At 36.7% G+C, this 19,406-nt stretch overlaps 1 protein-coding gene across 2 annotated transcripts in view; it reads right to left on the reverse strand.

The window, feature by feature from the left end:
* The window catches only part of hnrnpul1 (heterogeneous nuclear ribonucleoprotein U-like 1), a 90,062-nt gene that overhangs the window by 70,040 nt on the left and 616 nt on the right, over nucleotides 1-19,406 (reverse strand). The window contains 11 exon segments of one of the 2 annotated variants that reach the window (NM_213271.1): nucleotides 169-334; nucleotides 5,303-5,431; nucleotides 5,710-5,832; nucleotides 7,051-7,317; nucleotides 9,334-9,446; nucleotides 9,538-9,637; nucleotides 9,806-9,945; nucleotides 10,028-10,101; nucleotides 11,803-12,019; nucleotides 15,184-15,348; nucleotides 15,442-15,637. In NM_213271.1, coding sequence (NP_998436.1) covers nucleotides 169-334; nucleotides 5,303-5,431; nucleotides 5,710-5,832; nucleotides 7,051-7,317; nucleotides 9,334-9,446; nucleotides 9,538-9,637; nucleotides 9,806-9,945; nucleotides 10,028-10,101; nucleotides 11,803-12,019; nucleotides 15,184-15,348; nucleotides 15,442-15,601 — 1,654 coding nt within the window. In that variant the 5' untranslated portion in view covers nucleotides 15,602-15,637. 2 annotated transcript variants of the gene reach the window in all.

Genomic DNA, 19,406 nt, shown 5'->3' on the forward strand with positions numbered 1-19,406 from the left:
ATAAACTTAAGTTGAATGTTAAATGAATGTCATGCTCAGTTTGTAGCATCCCATTTTTCATTTTTATTCTTTAATGCGTTCCTATTTTAATTACAAATAAAGATTAAATACAATTTTGCAGACCTATTTAGTGATTTATGATGTTGTTTTTTACAGCAGAGTTCCTACCTTTCATTTCTAAAACGGCTTGATCGGGCACATCTTTCCCATCCTCAGCTTGCTTACACCTTCGTTCCTTTAAATCCTCATCCCTCGGGCAAATTACAACAGCCTTACGGTGAAACCCTTCAAAAGGGCGCATCTTTCGTCTCTGGGCTGATCCATATACATTTGTCTAGACAAAGTGACAAAAGAGAAGTAGAAGCAGTTGATTATTGTGGTTGTTTTTGTGTTTTGTTTATTTATTTTTTGTTCATCCCAGCTCTGATTTATCTTTAAAAAAAATCAACCCTGCAATAGAATCCAAACAGAAGTCTATGAAACCCAGCATACTGGAACAAAAATCTTATTAGAGACTCTTTGTAATAAGGTTGGAAAAATGTAAAACTATTAAGACCACTGTAAAAACAAAACAAAATATAGCTACAAGCAATGTAGGAGGAGTTAGAAAAAGTAGGTTTTTGCCTATAGGCAAGATGGCAGGCAGAACGTTCAGTTATTTAAGGCATAATTAGTATCGATCTTATACCCAAGAAATGTATGAAGACAACTATTATAACGATGGGCAAAATTAGTCAAAAGTTATTAGCACTTTTATAAATATCGTTATAACATTTGACCAAAAGGTAGCACTGCAGCAAAACTTTGAGCACCTTCAGGTCAGAGTCCTGAAAGCACATACTGACTTTCATAACAATTCAAAAATGTGTCCATAAAATATGTGCTGCGTCCGAAACCACATACTTCCATACTATATAGTACACTAAAATCAGTATGTGAGCCGAGAAGTATGTCTGAATTCATAGAATTCGAAAATCAGTAGGTGAGAAGTACGCGGATGACCTACTACTTCCGGCGAGATTGTGGAGTGCGCATCACATGCACACTGCGCTATCTCATGATGCCCCGTGAGAGAATTCATAAATGGGAGTAAAGCAACGCAACTGACGTAGGTAGGTCACATGACCATGGCAAAATGGCAGATGTAGTACGTTCGAATTCCATTCATACTTTTCATATTCATACTGTATAGAACGTACTTTTCTAACGGCCGAGTAGTACATTTAAATTCAAATGCAGTACCTACTGAGTTTCAGACGCAGCCATAGTAATTTTTAACGTAATTCAAAATGTCCGACGGTCAAAATGGCTGACCTGGGAAAATCAGACATCATTCGGCATGCTCTGCCAGACGTAAAGAGAGCAATTTTATGAAGTCTAGACTAAGGGTTGAGAAATTATAAGCAAAAAAAAAAGTTTTTTTTGTATCTCCAGACCATTAGGGGGTAGTGCACTGAAATGCGCCAACTCATTTTAAACCATGGTTGTGATAACACACACCAAGTTTGATGCAAATACTTCAAAATGTTACAGAGATAACACCTTAAGTCAATTTTTACAAGCTTTACACTAAATTTGTTCACAAGTTAATCGAAAACGGTTTGTCTAACCTACTTAAATTCAATAACTTTTGGTCAGCATCATCTGGAGATCATGTGATTCAAATTTGCTGAAAATCGAACAAACAGCCTAGAACGAGTTTGATTAAATAGGTTTTGCAAAAAATTCCAAGGAGAGAAATTTTGATTGTAGTCCAGTCGGTTCAAAAGTTAAACAATTGAACAATAAACAATTGAAGCTTGTTGGGTTCATAGCGCTGCCATAGACTCCCAGAGCAGAAGAAGAAGAGGAAGAAGCCGGAAGAATAATAATAAGAACCGGAATAGATACAATAGGTGCCTATGCACCTTCAGCGCTTGGCCCTTAATTATATGAAGTAAAAACTATCACAATATTCTTTTGAATTTTAAAATAAAAACCTTCCTTGATAGATGTTTCTTTTTTTGTAACGTTAATACAATACTCAGATAAGAAAGTGTGAAAATGTGTTTTAACTAAATTCTTGCCGTGTCATGGATAAGAAACATAATGGAAAACCATGGCGTGATGTCTTTAACAACATGTTTGATGTCATAAAGATAGTGGAACTTGCAACTGGTTTCCAAAAACAAGAGCATAACAAACTATGGCCAAATACCAAATAGTACCTAAACTCTCCCACATTATGAGAGGCTGACTGCTAAATTCTTGCTGTGTCATTGACAGAAAACAAGTCAGAATACACTGTGCTTTTTCCATCAACCATTTGTCTTCTTTAATAATATGTGATGTCATGTCAACTACCAAGACACCTTACATCAAACACACTTGCTATTAGGAAAAAACAACATAAAAAAACAACAATACATTTAAAAATAATAATTTAATAAAAAATAAGAATAGAACATTTGAACTATTTAAGCAAGTAGAGTACTTAAGAGACTGATATGTACACTCCAGTTACTGATATATATTTATATATACTTTTAAGATACTAATATGGAAATTTTAGATACAAAGACAAACTTACAAAGGTAATATTGCCGTTTTAATATGGTTTCATACAGTGTATGATAACAGACATTCATGACAGCTACACTCAAAAACAAAATTGCTGGGTTCTTGTAACCAATGTTGGGTCACAGTTGGACAAACCCAACTGTTGGGTTAAAGTCATATCACCCTGCAGCCCAAGACCGGTTACCCATTGAAGCTAAGCAGGGCTGAGCCTGGTCAGTACTTGTATGGGAGACCACATGGGAAAACTAGGTTGCTGTTGAAAGTAGTGTTAGATAGGCCAGCAGGGGGTGCTCAGCCTGTGGTCTGTGTGAGTCCTAATGCCTCAGTAAAAGTGAAGGGGGCACTACACTCTCAGAGGGCGCTTTCAGATGAGACATTAAAATGAGGTCCTGACTCTCTGTGGTCATTAAAAATCCCATAGCACTTCTCGTAAGAAGTAGGGGTGTAACCCCAGTATCCTGTCCAAAGTCCCTCAATCGGCCCTTATGATCATGGCCTCCCAAATCATCCCCATCCCCCGAATTGAATCACGGTTTCTCCACTCCCCCAACAGCGGGTGTGTGGTGAGCACACTGGCGCTGTTGTCCTGTGCCTGCCGTCGCATCATCCAAGTGGATGCTGCACACTGGTGGTGCTGTGAAGAGACCCCCTTATGATTGTAAAGCGCTTTGGGTGTATGGCCATACACAATAAATGCGCTATATAAATACACAATACAAAAAATAAAAAAATAAAATACACATTACAAAGTGTCATTTAAATTTAACTTAGGCTAGAGATGCAGACTAGAACCAGGTTGAACCTCATTTTGCCTTCAGAACTGCCTTAATCCTTCATGGCATAGATTCAACAAGGTACTGGAAATATTCCTCAGAGATTTTAGTCCATATTGACATGATAGCATCACACAATTGCTGAGATTTTTCAGCAGCACATCCATGATGTGAATCTCCCATTTCACCACATCCCAAAGGTGCTCTATTGGATTGAGTTCTGGCGACTGTGGAGGCCATTTGAGTACAGTGAACTCATTGTCATGTTCAAGAAACCAGTCTTAGATGATTCGAGCTTTATGACATAGCCCATTATCCTGCTGGAAGTAGCCATCAGAACATGGGTACACTGTGGCCATAAAGGGATAGACATGGTTAGCAACAATACTCAGGTAGGCTGTGGTGTTGACACAATGCCCAATTGGTATTAATGGGCCCAAAGTGTGCCAAGAAAATATCCCCCACACCATTACACCACCATCACCACCAGCCTGAAATGTTGGTACAAGGCAGGATGAATCCATGCTTTTTAAGTTGTTGAAGCAAAAGTCTGACCCTACCATCTGAATGTCGCAGGAGAAATCAAGACTCAAGAAATTGTAGCCTCAGTTTCCTGTTCTTAGCTGTGAGTCTTGACCATGTCTACATGCCTAAATGCATTGATTTGCTGCCTTGGAATCGGCTGATTAGAAATTTGTGTTAACGAGCAGTTGGACAGGTGTACCTAATAAAGCTTCATTAAGCTTTTTTAATGCAAAATTAATTTAAATAGCCAATTGTGCCACAGGATGATAAAAGTTATATCTTAATAAGGAACTGTATAGCTAAACACTCTTGACACATGAACGTGTAAATACTGTACAAAAAGCCTACAACAAATGTCGAACTATATTCTGAATATGGAATGTCATACTAAATATATTGTATAATTGACATTAACTATCATTTAATTTTATGTGATTTTGCTCACATGGCTGATAATTGAATATGAATTAGATGATGTCATTACGCTGCTGTCCTGCCACAGTAATCTGTCCTTGACAGCAAACTCAAGCACAATCTCAAATCTTTTACTGATTCACAAATTTAATTGAAAAAACAAATTATAAGGAAAACCAGGATCAGACTAATCATCTTAGCTCGTTTAAGCGAGGTACAACAAACTAACCAAAGAGAGCTAGTACAGAAAACACTCTGACACACTGTTTGTTTACACTCCTGTTTCTAAATCTGCCTTCTCAATCACATTACTCATGTTGTCAAAGACAGCAAGCGATGACAGTTCACAGAGCAATGTGTAGTCTGACATATAAAAAAAAAAAACTTCAAATCTGACACAGTAACTGTTGTAACAGAAAAAATATACTGTGTAAAACAAGTAAACAGTTTTACTAGTCTAAAAGTGTCTCTCATTCACTGACGTATGTTTTTGTGAGGATTTCACTCAACAGATACAGTATTTGTTTATGAACAGTCTCCGCATGCTGAGTGTGATTGTAAAACTCAACTACCTCACAAACAAGAGCAGCTCTGAAAAGCTGAAAAGGTTGGTTTTACCTCTTACCTAGTTACTAACACAAACATCAACAACCCACAGGAAAAGTGCTGTCTCTTTAAAACCAAGGTTATTTTTTTTTTATAATTAACACAGCGACGCAGGGAATTTTTTCTTACTCACTAGTATGAGATTACTCAAAAAAAAAGTCAAAGGCAACCAATACATGATAACAGAGGCTCACAAAATAACTCAAATGTAATTTGAAATGCAAAATGATTCAAATGCTTAAAAAAAAAAAGAAAAAAAAAACATCACATTGACACTTCAGTACAATACATCAATTATTGCTTCTTCTACTCTATCATTTTGTGGCACCCTGAAAGACAATAATATTATATATAAATAACAAGCTAGAAGTACATAACTGGCAGTCATGTCTTCTCTGGGTATAATAAGGAAATATTTGCAGTACCTGATCCAATATGTAGTTGCGCTTTTTGTGGGAGGCGATCTGAAGTAGTCGGTTCAGACACTGAGTGGCCTGCTGAATCAGGATGTCCCAGCGGCCGGCATAGTTCCGCTGGCGACGCAGTCCCATCACCTACAATAACATCATAACAGACCTCTAAGTGAAAGGCCTCTTGTAAAAACAATAATACTGTAAAGCTATTCTAAACACTGCTTCCTTTTAAAAGGAAACAAACTAATTTAATATCTTACTGAACTTAACTTTTGAAAAAAAAATTGTTTTTTAAGAAAAAGTACTCTAAATTTGTATTAAACATTAGTCAAAATACAAATAAGCCTGTTTCTTTTTGGTTTTCACTTGACTCTTCTTTTTTTCTTCAAAAGTTAAAGATTCTAATCAGATGATCTTACCTTCATTTTCTCCATGATGGCATTTGTGCCCAGGATGTTAAATCTTTTGTCCGGGTTCATCTCAGCATGTTTAGCAGCCCATGTGGTTTTACCACAAGCAGGAAGGCCAACCATCATCAGGACCTTCAGACAAATGTGATACTCTTTAGATTACACACTAATTAGTGAGATATGCATCGTATTGTTAAATGAGCATACACTATAGATAAAGTGGAGATCAAAATTAGATTAACTTTCTAAATTTAAAGCTCGATTCCATTTAAGTTATGCTAATATATTCCGATCCTCTCAGTTATTAGTGTAACTCTGACACCTGGTGGTAAATTCCTTAATTTTCTGACAAACCCTGTTTAATTTTACTGGTTTCACTAAGCAGGATGGTGAGACATCGTAAAGTGACTGAAACCCTTCAAAGAAATGAGCCTCAAACAGATCAAAAGAAAAGATTTATTACAAACCTGTGATTTCAAAACATTTTGTATCTTTACAATAGCCCATTTCTAACAAGAATACTATTGAACTGTCGAAAAATTACTAGGAAATAGAGAGAGGTGCAATCAAAAATGTGCCGTTCACATTTTTTATGTCATTAGTTTAGAACATTTACTGGTAATGTCAACTTCTCATTCTGGAAATTTACTAAACAAAAATTATGGCAAGAGGTCTGTTCACACATTATCTTAATTCAATGGAAATTTTCCAGAAAAGTCAGTGTGTGTGAAAGAAGTGACTGTCACAAAATCATTCAAGTCCCTCAAAAGTTGGTCGTCCACAAAAGGTGATGGAAACTGCAAATTCCTTAAAGTTTTTACACTGGCTTGAGTGGTTTTGAACTTGTGCAAAAAAGGATTGAAGTGAATAATGGAAGACAGAAATGCATTTGCAGAATAAACTCTTCAAAGAGTAACTAGTGCTGTTGCTTGGCCACAGATTGCTGAAGTTATTCAAAGCAAGGGCCTGAACACTTCCTAGTAATATTTCTAGTAGTAAATAGTTCTCCTATTTTGGTCACTTCGCTTTCAATAAAATAAAGTTATTATTTACTTTATTTATTTATTATTTACAGTGTCATGGTGTGTTTTATAAAACACTGTCCTATTAAGCACAGTGTAGAAACTCTTAAAAATTAAGAAGATTATTATGAAAATGATGACGCAGTTTTTCTGATAAAGATCAAGTGTTCATAAACTGTTTTCTAACTTTGATCTCTATTGTGTAAATTCTGTCAGACTTTGAGAAGAATGTTAAGATTTGCCTTTAGATGACATTATATGAATGCACTGCAAAGACAACATAAAACATCAAATCTAGTGATCACACAACCTTTTTAAAAAAAATTACCTGACAATCAGATTTGCTGCTTGGACCTACAGTGCCTCTGACCCTGTTCTCCAAGCTGACGTCTCCGATGAAGGAGTAGCCATCTGGCAATGGAAAATAAGGCTCCTCCCGTTGGCCAAAGTTGAACTCGACAGCGCAATTCTTCACCAGAACATGAGGAAACAGGGCCTGACCAGCCAGCTCTTCTTTAGACACACGAAAAGCCACATCAAGCCATTTCCCATTCTTTGAGAAAGCCATTTCCACCTGTTCATGGCTGTCAAAATCCTGCAAACAGCACAAACATACGAGACTGTTTATCCATCATGTCCACTATTTCAGGTAGGATTGTGTTTATCATTTGGTTTGCTTTCATTCCAAAATGTATGGAGTTGCCTAGCTAGACAGCATTTTAAGTTGACAGTACATACTAGGTCCTACCAACTGTGGGAATATAAATTTAGATTCCAAAGTAATGCAAAATGGACTTCTAGAAGACGCTGTATAAATGCAGATTAACCAACATATCTCAATAAAGGAATTCTGCTTGTTTCGAGTCTCCTGGACTGGGCTCTCTTCTCTTCTTTTTCATCATTTATTTTTTTCAACCCAGATAATGTTTAATTAAATTAAAATTATAGCATGTTGTGAGATTTTTTTGTATTTTTATGCTCAGGGTATTTTGTTATACAAGAAGCATGTTTTTAGTTTAGCAATATGCATAACACACAATTTAGCTGAAATACAACAGTGAGCTGTACTCTCTGTGTAATCTGAAATTGCTGTGATGTGCTCTAGAAATTCTAGGATATTTCTTTAAGGAGGTGTGATGCATTTTACATGCTTTCTCCAGTAAATTGTAGGTAAATGTGTAAAATAAACAGTAAAAATTATATACATTTTGACAAAATAAACATTTAAAAGCTGTTTTCATCTGTTTACTATTGTTGCTACAAATCTGTACACTACACCAGTGGTTCTCAAAGTGGGGGTCGGGACCCCCCGAGGGGTCGCAGGACAATGAAGGGGGGGGGGGGGGGGGGGTGGGGGGGTCGCCTGGTGATTTCCAAAAATCTATTTATTTTTATTAAACAATATGAATGACCATATATTATCCATAACCTACTGAAGAGAAATGTTTTTTTATTTATAGTTACTATATACTATACAGTTACTATAGTAGCTTATATTATTATTGGATTGCGGGTAATTACATTATATTAAAGACAGCAATAGCGTCAGATGCAGCAGACTGATTTTATAACAGCAAGTTAAACTTTCTGGCACATTTACAGCACTTACATACATTTAAAAAAATTAATTGAAGAATAGACTTGGGTCTATTGGTGTGTGTGCCCCATTGCATGCCAGGTTTCTGTATTTATAACCACCTCAGAGGATATTGGGGGTCGCAAGTCACTGGCATTTTCATTTTGGGGGGCACGGGCTGAAAAGTTTGGGAACCCCTGCACTACACAACGATCACTTTCAAACCAAGAGGCTTTCTACTGATTATGAAATTGTGAAAAATTACCAAATTAAATGAACTAGACAGCAGAAAATCAGCTATCAAAATGCTATCAAGCAACTTTCTCATTGTGCTAATTCCAAATGAAAATGACTCATTTTGGCGGACATTGCCTTTCAGAAAATAAAACCTTCTCTGCTTAATTTTTTTTAGTTTAGCTGATGAGGTCAGATGTCTACCAGTTATAAAATTAAACAGTAAAGAGTTATTTAATCATAAAGACTAAAAGCTGTATCTCTGATGCTTCATTCAGTAGCCGTTAATGCTTGATGAAGGAAGTGCCTGAAGCTTCACATTAATGTTACTGTCATGGTGATGACCGCTAATCACATTCAGCTTGGCCCAGGGGTTGTAGTAGTAGTAGTAGCTGTATATAAAGATGTACATAAAGATTGATAATGAAGAACTGGGTAATTATTACCAACCGTACAACACATTTTTCCTCTATTTTGACATATTTTGCTGGCAAAACATGAACATGATTAGCTAGCATATGCACTTGTATTTGTAGAAAGCAATCTGATTGGCTGATGCCCTTTACTATTTTTGTGTTTGAACAGTTTATTTTTCAAATTCTGCTCTGAGCAATGGACCCAACGAGACTCATCAAAATCACAATTCAGTTTGCCAGTGCTTGACATCACCCCCTTGAAGGTAATTGAAAGCTATTGAGAAGTGTTATCGCTATATGCTCTGTGCGAACAATAATACAACTACTGAGATGACAGATTCTATATTAAAAGCAAAAAAGCAGAAAAAAAATTAATAGCACTTACAATATAACATCCAATGATATCGCCTTCACCAAATTTCTCTCCATAGTCTCCAAATTTGTAATTGGTAGACTTTTTTCCTGTTCCTCCATAGCCATAAGAGAACGCCTCCTCTCCTGAAAGAAGCCATTTCACATATGTTAGAATCAAGAAAGACCATTCATTTGATAAATTGCCATTGACTATGATTGTATGTGTTTGTTTTACCAAGCTGTGTGCTGCAGGAATCCAGAGACCAGCCCACTCTCACAACATGAGGGTCAGGCTCACTGCTGGGAAGATGTTTAACTGATATATACTCCTTTACCTGAAAAATAAAGTGCCATGATGCTTATCATGTTGATAATGTTGTGATGACTTTGGGTGTGCAATATTGACCAAAAGGAAATGAATCTAAACACATTGTGAGACTAGATTTTTAATAAGAATTATTATTTTCTTTTTTTAATTAACTTTATTCTCTATTGGATATTACCTTTAACTCATAGCAAACACGTCCCTTGTTTACACCATATGTAGCACGTGCTCCAGACCAGAGGTAAGCAAACCCTTCAATGGTTAAAGGATAGCCGCTGCAGTGGTCAGGAGAGACTTTGAAGTGCAAATCACTGTTATCTGTTAAGGAGAGTAAAGAAAATGACAAGTTTATTTCAAAGTTATTCCAAATCCTAATTAGACCAAACATGTGTTCACATACAAGTATCAATGGCCACCAGCGTGTCATCAAAATCTTCATCGTCCTCTTCGGCAGAAGGCTGAGGTGACCGGGACCTTTGATTAAAAAAATAAAAATAAAAAAGTTGTAAATCACTTATTAGTCTACATTAAGTAATGATCTGGATGATGTAGAAATAAAATAGTGATGCACCATTCTTGATTTTTCATGGACAATAAAAATAAATAAATAAAACATTGAATACAGTATAAATTTAAAACCTAATTCAGCTTCCTTAGCTTTGTAATATTCTGTTACATAAAATATGCCTGTGCAAAAACAAAAACAAAAAAACAATCAAACAAAAAGAAACATTAGACAGGTTGAATAAAAATTTGAATTCGCTCGGCCAGCAGATGACGCTTGTAACATGAAATAGTTTTAGGACATTTTCATGTGCATTTTGTTAGGAAAGCCGGTTCTGTAATCTCTAACACCTCTTTTCAGATAGAGCAGCATTTACTACACAGAGAAGCAGTTCAGTGACAAAGTAAAATTACAGAAGATTTAATAATTTGTGATGCTGTAATAGAGGATAATCATTCTGTGATATTGGTGTCTAACATAAATGCTTGATGATATGTTTATTAGTCACACTGAATCAATAAAAGCAGAGTAATCCGCCCTCTGGCCTTCAAAGGAGGTTTACTACTGATCACAGAGCTGTGCTTCTCTGTCAAGATGTGCATGACAATATGCCTATTTCATGGGGCCGCTATTTTAAAAAACAAAAGCGAGGCTGTGGTGGCAAGAACCATAGATGTAAAGCACTAGCACTATTGCAACAACATGCTGTGGTCTACAAACCTCCAGCTGTTGCTGCGATTGAAATAACAGGAGTTTTACGGGAGAAATAACAAAACAGGAGGGTGGCGGAAGATGGGTCTGAAATACGGAAGATTACCATGAAAAATGGGAGTGTTGGCAGGTATGCCTTCACGGCCAATCACTTTTGTTGAGCACTGGTGAATACTATTGCAAATCAATACGATGGTGCTCAAATCTATGGTGCACAAAATATCATACAGTGAAAAAAATCAGTTAATTAACTTGAGTTTGATAAATGGTTAGCTAACTAGTGCCATTTAACTTAGCTAAAAAATAATGTCTGATATCGCTTTCCATTGAAAACGGACCTTCATGTCCCTCAGAAGGCAGTGAAATCATAAATTTGTGTCACTTTCTCTTCACTGATAAGATATACAGCTAGGTACACAAGGTTCCTATGCGCCTCCAATCAATACTTCCGGGTTTTTTCACACCGCAGCTTCGATTTCGCTTTTAAAATGGCAGCCGTGAAAAATTAGTAACTACTGCAGCTTTTCTGAATTACAACTTTGATTTCATTTCGAGTTATCGTGCAGCCCTACAAAGAAGCTGTTTAGTAATAAAAACCTGGACAAACAGTTCATTGAATAATTCAAAAATAATCCACATCTGAGGTGTAATGGCCAAGACCACCTTATGTGTGCATTGTTTTCTAAAAATACAACAGCCTGTCGACAATTATTTCCTACTTAATGCTGGAAACATCACAGAATCGTTGGATGTTCGGCCATTACTGTGTGGCCCCGGACCTGCTAGCCCGGTAAAGGATGTCTAATGGCCCATCTCTGCTCCATTGTACACATTTTGTACTTCAAAATTATTGCAATATGCCACAGCAGAGACTGGCTAAATTAAAACCGAAAATATTTGGCTGCCGAAAAATACAGATTGAGTGTTAAGAGAAAGTATAAGTCTTGTGTAAAATTCACCTCTTGTCTTCACGGTGATCATAATGGCTGTTACCGTGGGCCTCATCATAGCGCCTCTTGTGGCCATGATGTGAATGTCTGTCTGGTTCAGTCTTGCACTCTTCAGTCTGCTGGCTTTCCAGAGCTTCCCGTTCACTGCTGGCTTCAGGTCTCTGCTCCTGCTCCTCTGTCTTTATATCATCTTCACTTTTTAGCTTCACTGGAGCCACCTCATGTTCTGTAAAACAAGTGATATTTAAAATAAAGCAGGGTCTCATAGACCAATAGGGGGCTTAGAACTCTTAGTGTGGGACTTAAGATTAATTAAAAGAACTTAAATCAAGACAAAACATCATCAACAAATGCTATCCCATTAATGCTATAAGTGATTGACAGCTTCTCTGAGTGCAGCAGTTGCACATAAGACACCTTTAGAAGAAGAAATGTAACTTAATTTTCCATAAGGGTACAAATGGTTTGTTCTAAATGGATCATTTGACATTTTTTAACAAGTAGGTTACAGAATTTATAATAAAATATCAATAAAGCATGTCACAACACACTTGTAATATAAACTGGCAAAGAAGCCAGTCATAACACATGCCATAAATAATTAGCCTCCCTACAACATTGAAAATTGAAGCTGAAAAGTAATTCCAAGCATTTATTTTCATTTTAACGCTTCAGCATTTTTATTAAAACAATTATCCCAAAAAAAACACTGTATTAGTTATTAGGACTGATAATGATTTAAAGTGGTTTGTATTCATGGACACGTGGATCTATGAGCAACAGGTTCAACTGCATCAATATTTAAGCCAAAAAAAGTTTTATTTGCTTCATCTGCTGTCAGTCCCTCAGCAAAACTCTAAAATGTGTGTACGCCTGGGTCAGAGTCTGTGTGCAGGTAAGCACATTTTCCAATCAAGTTTATTTTTAAATCCCATTTTTCACTTACAAAGCGGCGTACGAGTATTTTAGAGCCTGTTTTATGCATGTGCAAGGGTTATGAGACTCCATATCTGCTAAATGTATAGCATATTCATGTATTTTCTTCTAAAATACATTAAGTTAATTGGCTGTTTAATTGAGAGAGGAATAAAGTAAAGGTTCTAGTAACACAAAGATTGTATATATTATATGAATAAAGCACATTACCCAGTTATATTTACAGATAAGTATTATTGCCATCACAGGCAGACAGAGAGAAGAGCTGTCATGCGAGAGCGATTGTGTATGTGTGTGTGTGTGTGTGTGTGTGTGTGTGTGTGTGTAATGTAAATGACATGGTCATAACTACTAGCTCATAGAAACATGTTAGCTACCTCTTATCTAATATAATTGAGCATATTGTTGAGTTGGTTGAATCTCAATCAGCTCCCTGGTAAAGCACATGTTGTCCTTGATATCAAAGATCAATAAATGTTATAGAAACTGTTACAGAGTTACTACGGTTAGTTCTTAGGTTTAACTGTGATCAAAACTGACTGGAACTACCTGTGCATGAAATGATTTTAGTGCACATCTTCTAGTCAATCAGAATCATTCATTTACAGCAGTGGTCTCAAACTTAAAGGGCGCATAATTCTTTTGTGTCCCCAGAATGTGTCTGTAAAGTTTCAGCTCAAAACACCCATCAGAGTATTTATTATAGCTGTTTGAAATGTCTGTATTATAGCTTGGAAAAGGTTATTGCTGTTTCTTTGCACTGAGCCTTTAAGGCGAGTCATCCCCGCCCACCGATCCCACGTGCCTGTCAGCAACATGCCTCCATCGCCGCCCTCGGCTGCCTCAGAAAGCAGATCTCGCGTAAGGTTTGTGAGAAATACTACAGTAAGAGCTTTACCGATTAGTATTTGATGCATTTTTTGTGGAGTTGCGACAATGAATTCACGCACACACAGCGCAGCAGACACGCACAGACACGTAGCGCAGACAAACACGCACATACATAGCGTAGACACACAGGCAGACACACACACAGCACAGACAAGTAGCGCAGACACACACACACATACATAGCGCAGACACACACACACACACACACACACACACACACACACACACACACACACATACATAGTGTAGACAAGCAGAGAGACACACACACACACATACATAGCGTAGACACGCAGACACACACACACACACACACACACACATAGCGCAAACACACACACACACACACACATAGCGCACACACACACACACACACACACACACACACACACACACACACACCCACACCCACACACACACACACACACACATAGCGCAAACACACACACACACACACACACACACACACACACACACACACACACACACACACACACACACACACACACACACAGAGAGACAGTGAGAGAGACACGGGGCTGTGCTGATGAAATGAATCTGAAGTGAATCGCTGTACTTCATTACACGTGCACACGTTTTAAAACATGTTAAACTTGTGAAACTCAGTCTTGATCATGTCTGATGATGATTGATGATCCTAGCAAACTGAACAGACCTTTTATTCCCGGTTGTTTGCGCTCGTCCTGTCTTGTCGATATGATTTTATGCATTACTACCGAGACATGTTAATGCGCGCAGCTGTCAATCAATATTGGTGGGCGGGGGGACCGCACTCCTATGTAAAGTTGCGGTCGGTCTGAAAACCGCTCCAATTGGTCCACCGTTTTTATGTTGTTAAATTTAAAAAAAAAAAAAAAGGACTGGATGTGTTTATTTCACCCTAATATGACAGTATATACACTATACTTACACACATGTATGACCAAACAGCATGAAAAGTAGATTTTTCACCATAGGTGCCCTTTAATTCCTGGAGGGCCAGGAACTGAGCTCTGCACAGTTTAGCTCCAACCACCTTTAACTCATAGCTGCTTAAAGCTGCAGTCATGCTGCACTTTCCTCCCCATAGAATTCCATTCATACGCACATGAATGCGTCAGACCGGAAACGCAAGCTTGTGTGTCAACTTTCACATTTCACTGCGTTGGAAAGTTCAAGCTTGGTGAACTCTGACGTGCGAAATCACATCACATGTTTCAGAGAGATTAATCGAAAATCAAAACATGACCACTATGGACCAATCACTTGCATTTTTTTTTATGTCTAATCATCTTGCCTTATCCCGCCCCTTTTAGCAGCGCCTTACAACAGAAATTTGCCCGCACAAACTCTAGCGGGACTGCAGCATTATAGTCTCAAGTAGCTTTGAACACCTTGATTAATTGGATCAGCTGTGTTTGATTAGAGTTGGAACAAAACTGTGCAGAGCTGCAGCCCTCCAGGAATCGAGTTTGCGACCTATGATTTAGACCGACCATTAGAGTAAAATTCAAAAACCATAATTACATTTATTTAGCTCAACGATGGCAGCTGCAATCCTACCTTCCTTGCTGACCGTCTCAACTGTTGCTGGCTGCTCATCTACAGACGTTATTTTGCTTTCATCATTAGGGACTTCAGGAAAATCGGTGCCCATCTCAGAGCTCTCTTTCTCACCAGCCATCTGTTCTTGGTCAGACTGTTCATCATTCCCAGCTTCTGCAACTCCTGTCACATGCAAACATGCAATGTCATAAATGCATGTTCATCACTACTACTACTATTCAGCATGGATCAAATAAAGCATGCAAACTCGAGTACCTGTTTCCACCTCCTCATCACAGGTGGGCTGTTTTTCATCTTCCAGAGCCGCCAGGAGCCGCTCCACCAGATCTGCTTTCAGTCCTCGAGAGTCCAACCCACGCTTCTGGAGCTCCTCTTTCAGCTCGTTCACTTTCAGTTTCTTCACATCCAAACTCATCTTGCATGACACAGTGTGGAGCTCTCACTCCTAGTCCTGCCGAAATTGAAGTAAAATTTAATTATCTATAAAATAAAATAAAAAAACACTTCTGCGTAGAGAGCATTTAATTGGCTAGAAGATTTGATAAGAAACTTTAAGAATGAGGCGATGGCAAAAAAACTATTTTTGATTAATTTTGCCAAAAGAGACAAACCTAAAGATTTGAACATTTATAACTTCTAAATGTGATTTTTGTCATCGTTTTGGACCACACTAAATTAAAGATTACCTTAAGACTAACATGTTGATACTAACACAAAGAAACTTCACTGGGACTTTATTCATTCATTCATTTTCTTCTCGGCTTAGTCCCTTTATTAATCCGGGGTCCCCACAGCAGAATGAACCACCAACTTATCCAGCAATTTTTTTAGGCAGCGGATGCCCTTCAAGCCGCAACCCATCTCTGGGAAACATCCACACACACATTCACACAAACACTGATACACTACGAAAAATTTAGCCTACCCAATTCACCTGTACCGCATGTCTTTGGACTGAGGGGAAACCGGAGCACAAGGAGAAAACCCACGCAAAGGCAGGGAGAACATACAAACTCCACACAGAAACATCAACTGAGCCGAGGTTCAAACCAGCAACCTTCTTGCTGTGAGGCGACAGCACTACCTACTGCGCCACTGCCTCGCCCACTCGGACTATACTTTCTGTTAATATCTGCTCCTTCTGATTATGTTCCAAACCTATATTCATTCTTGGTCTCAACCCAAACAAAAGTATAATAAAATAATGTGGGTGATCAAACTGTTGCTGGCTGTTGATAGTAGGAAAAAAATATTCTGATAATGAGCAGGACCAGTAACTTATGGGTTAACCACATTCGTCGAAATAACTTGTGTTTTAATATATAAAAATGCTTCAGGGTAGGGCTGGCGATATGGGCAAAAAAAATCCTGTCTATATTTTTAGGAGGAACGACGGTATACGATATATGTCCAGTATTTTACCATAAATGATTACTTGAGAGTGAAAGCCTTCATTAAAACTTTATTAAACAGTTTTTGAGCGAAATATAATTCAAACACAGGAGTCTCCCTCCCTGTTTTTATCATCATTATAATTATCATTATTATATTGTTATTTGTTAGAGAAGCTAACAGCGAGATATTAAAGTAGAAAAAGAAATGTTTGGTAGACAAATGCATTTTTTTTTAAGTTTACTTTTTAAGTTTTAATAATCGTTTAAACCACCAACCGTTTGTACACTAGGCACTCACACAAATCAAATCACATCTTCCAGGTAAGGGGCTAAAATAAATCAATCAATTAAACAATAAATAAATGATTAAATAAAATGATTATAATATAATCAGAATTGAAATCAATATGCAATAACAGACCAGAACGCAAAGCTAAATTTGTTATAACGTAAATGTAAAAACAAGACTGTCCTGTAATAAATACTGAACTTAAAATCAGTAAATATGAGGTGGTTTTACTTTCGAAATGCGGTATAAATACATCCCATTTTGTCGTTTTTAATCCTTTTCCCCACATTCAGGTGCTGCTTGTCAATTTCACAAGGCTTCTATGTTCGTTATTGCTGTCAACTGTGGAAGAAATGATCGATAAAAGGTTCCTGATAAACTGCTGTGACAGCTGCAGGCGCTGTGTGATGCGCATGCACATGAGGGGGAGTCGGATTTGTTCAGGGAGTCAGGTTTCGATACAACACCGGCACAGCATGTTCCTCTATGTCACATGTAGTGATGGATCATTCCTAAACGTATAGTTCATTTTTAACAAATCTTTTGTATGACTCAGGGAGTGAATCATTAATTTGCGAATGTTTTCCTTTTTTTGTGCAAGTGGAGCTCACGACGCGTGCAACCTTGGAGTGTCTGTTTCGCGCAGAATGTGCACGTGTGGCCTCAAATTATACCGATATGAAAGATATTGGATAATCCTGCATCGCGTCGGGGAATCATATCAATAAATGCCCAGAATTCCATATACCGCCCAGCCCTAGTTCAGGTTAAAATTGGTAAGATTGAATAAAGGATGATTTATAGGTCTACTATCCTTTTTATGCTAACAATACAACAAGACATATATTTCTTTTCTTATTTGTTGATTTAATTTCTTGACTATCACTTCTAAATAGACCTATTACCAATGAACCATGAACCACTGTTCGATTTATTTGTATTGTGTGCATTAGTATTATAAATATTTGTTATTTATTTTTGTTTATATTTTGACAACTTGCAAATTAGTAAAACCAACATCACATAGAATGTAGACAAAACCTTGAATAGTGAATTTTTTTCTTCCTACACCATTAGCAGAGTGCAGAAGATGCGGATTAAAGGTAATAAGTCAAAAAATGTTTCAATTCTTGCACAGATTGACGGTTTCATCATGTCATTTGCTCTGACTGGTTATTCAGCAATGACTCTGAGCGTGAGTGTGTCAGAGTGAAGTAGCAAGTAAACAATTCAAGTCAAAAAGCAACACAAAGATGCTGGCTGTAATTTTGTTAAATTTTTTTTTTTTTAAACAATAGTCCTTAACAGGCTAAATGTTAAAACAACATCAGGGTTGCCAAGTTGCCTATTTTCCAGCAAATTGAGCTGCTTTTATTTACTTCACTTGCCACAACTTTGTTTAATTCTGTAAGTTAAAGGTTGACATATTGCATCAATTAAATTTATATAAAAAAATAATAGATATATATGGAAATATAAAAAAAAACCTTCAAATATTTGAATCCCCTAAATTTACATTTAACCAATGATAAAAAACGTACAAGGATGATGGTACTGAGAAAACACTTTTGTGAGGCACAGGGAAACTGGAGAGATAGTGGACCTGAAATGGGTATTCACAAAATCATCATTATTATTTTATATGTGGTAACGCTGTTCGTTCATGCAAAAATAAAAAAAAAATAAATAAATAAAAAAATGAAAAATAAAAAAAATTAAACGCAGTATCAGGCGAATGATTAAAACCAAAACAATAAAACGTTTCATTAAATAAATAAAAAAAATATATAATTTTTTTCTTTATTAAATTCATCTATCCTTATAGATTGTTTATTATATTTTATGCACTCCTATGCAGAAATATCACAATCAATCTAAAATTATACATTCTTTCGAAATAGTTATTCAACTCATCTAAGTGAAAATGCATTCATATTGCAATATATAATCACAGAATAAAAAATATTGCAATATGATATTTTCCAATATCGTGCAACCCAAATATATATATATATATATATATATATATATATATATATATATATATATATACACACACACACACACACACACACACACACACACACACACACACGTGCACACACACACCTACATATAGCAGCCTACATGAATACATATTTTATAAATGGGCAGTGTGGCAAATTTTGAATTTTGATTTCATTGGGCTAGTTTTATTTTGCATTTTGTAAAAACCGTTTTGATTTGATTTGCCTGTATAACGTTATATATATATATATATATATATATATATATATATATATATATATATATATATATATATATATATATATATATATTGACTTCGAAAAAATCTCCAAGGACAAAGGTTTTAGCTTAAAGCTTCTGTATAATGGTCAACTGAAAAAAAAAACGAAAAAAAACTCACCAACACTGAATGGCCAGAGAGTGAGTACATTAACAGCAGTTTTTCATTTATGAAACAATCCCTATAAGAACATTAGCTAGGTTTTAGCTACAGTGACTACAATAGCTAACCAGCTAAACAGCCTGACCCA

This window comes from Danio rerio, chromosome 18, assembly GCF_052040795.2.
Source record: "Danio rerio strain M-AB ecotype USA chromosome 18, GRCz13ab, whole genome shotgun sequence".
NCBI lineage: Eukaryota > Metazoa > Chordata > Actinopteri > Cypriniformes > Danionidae > Danio > Danio rerio.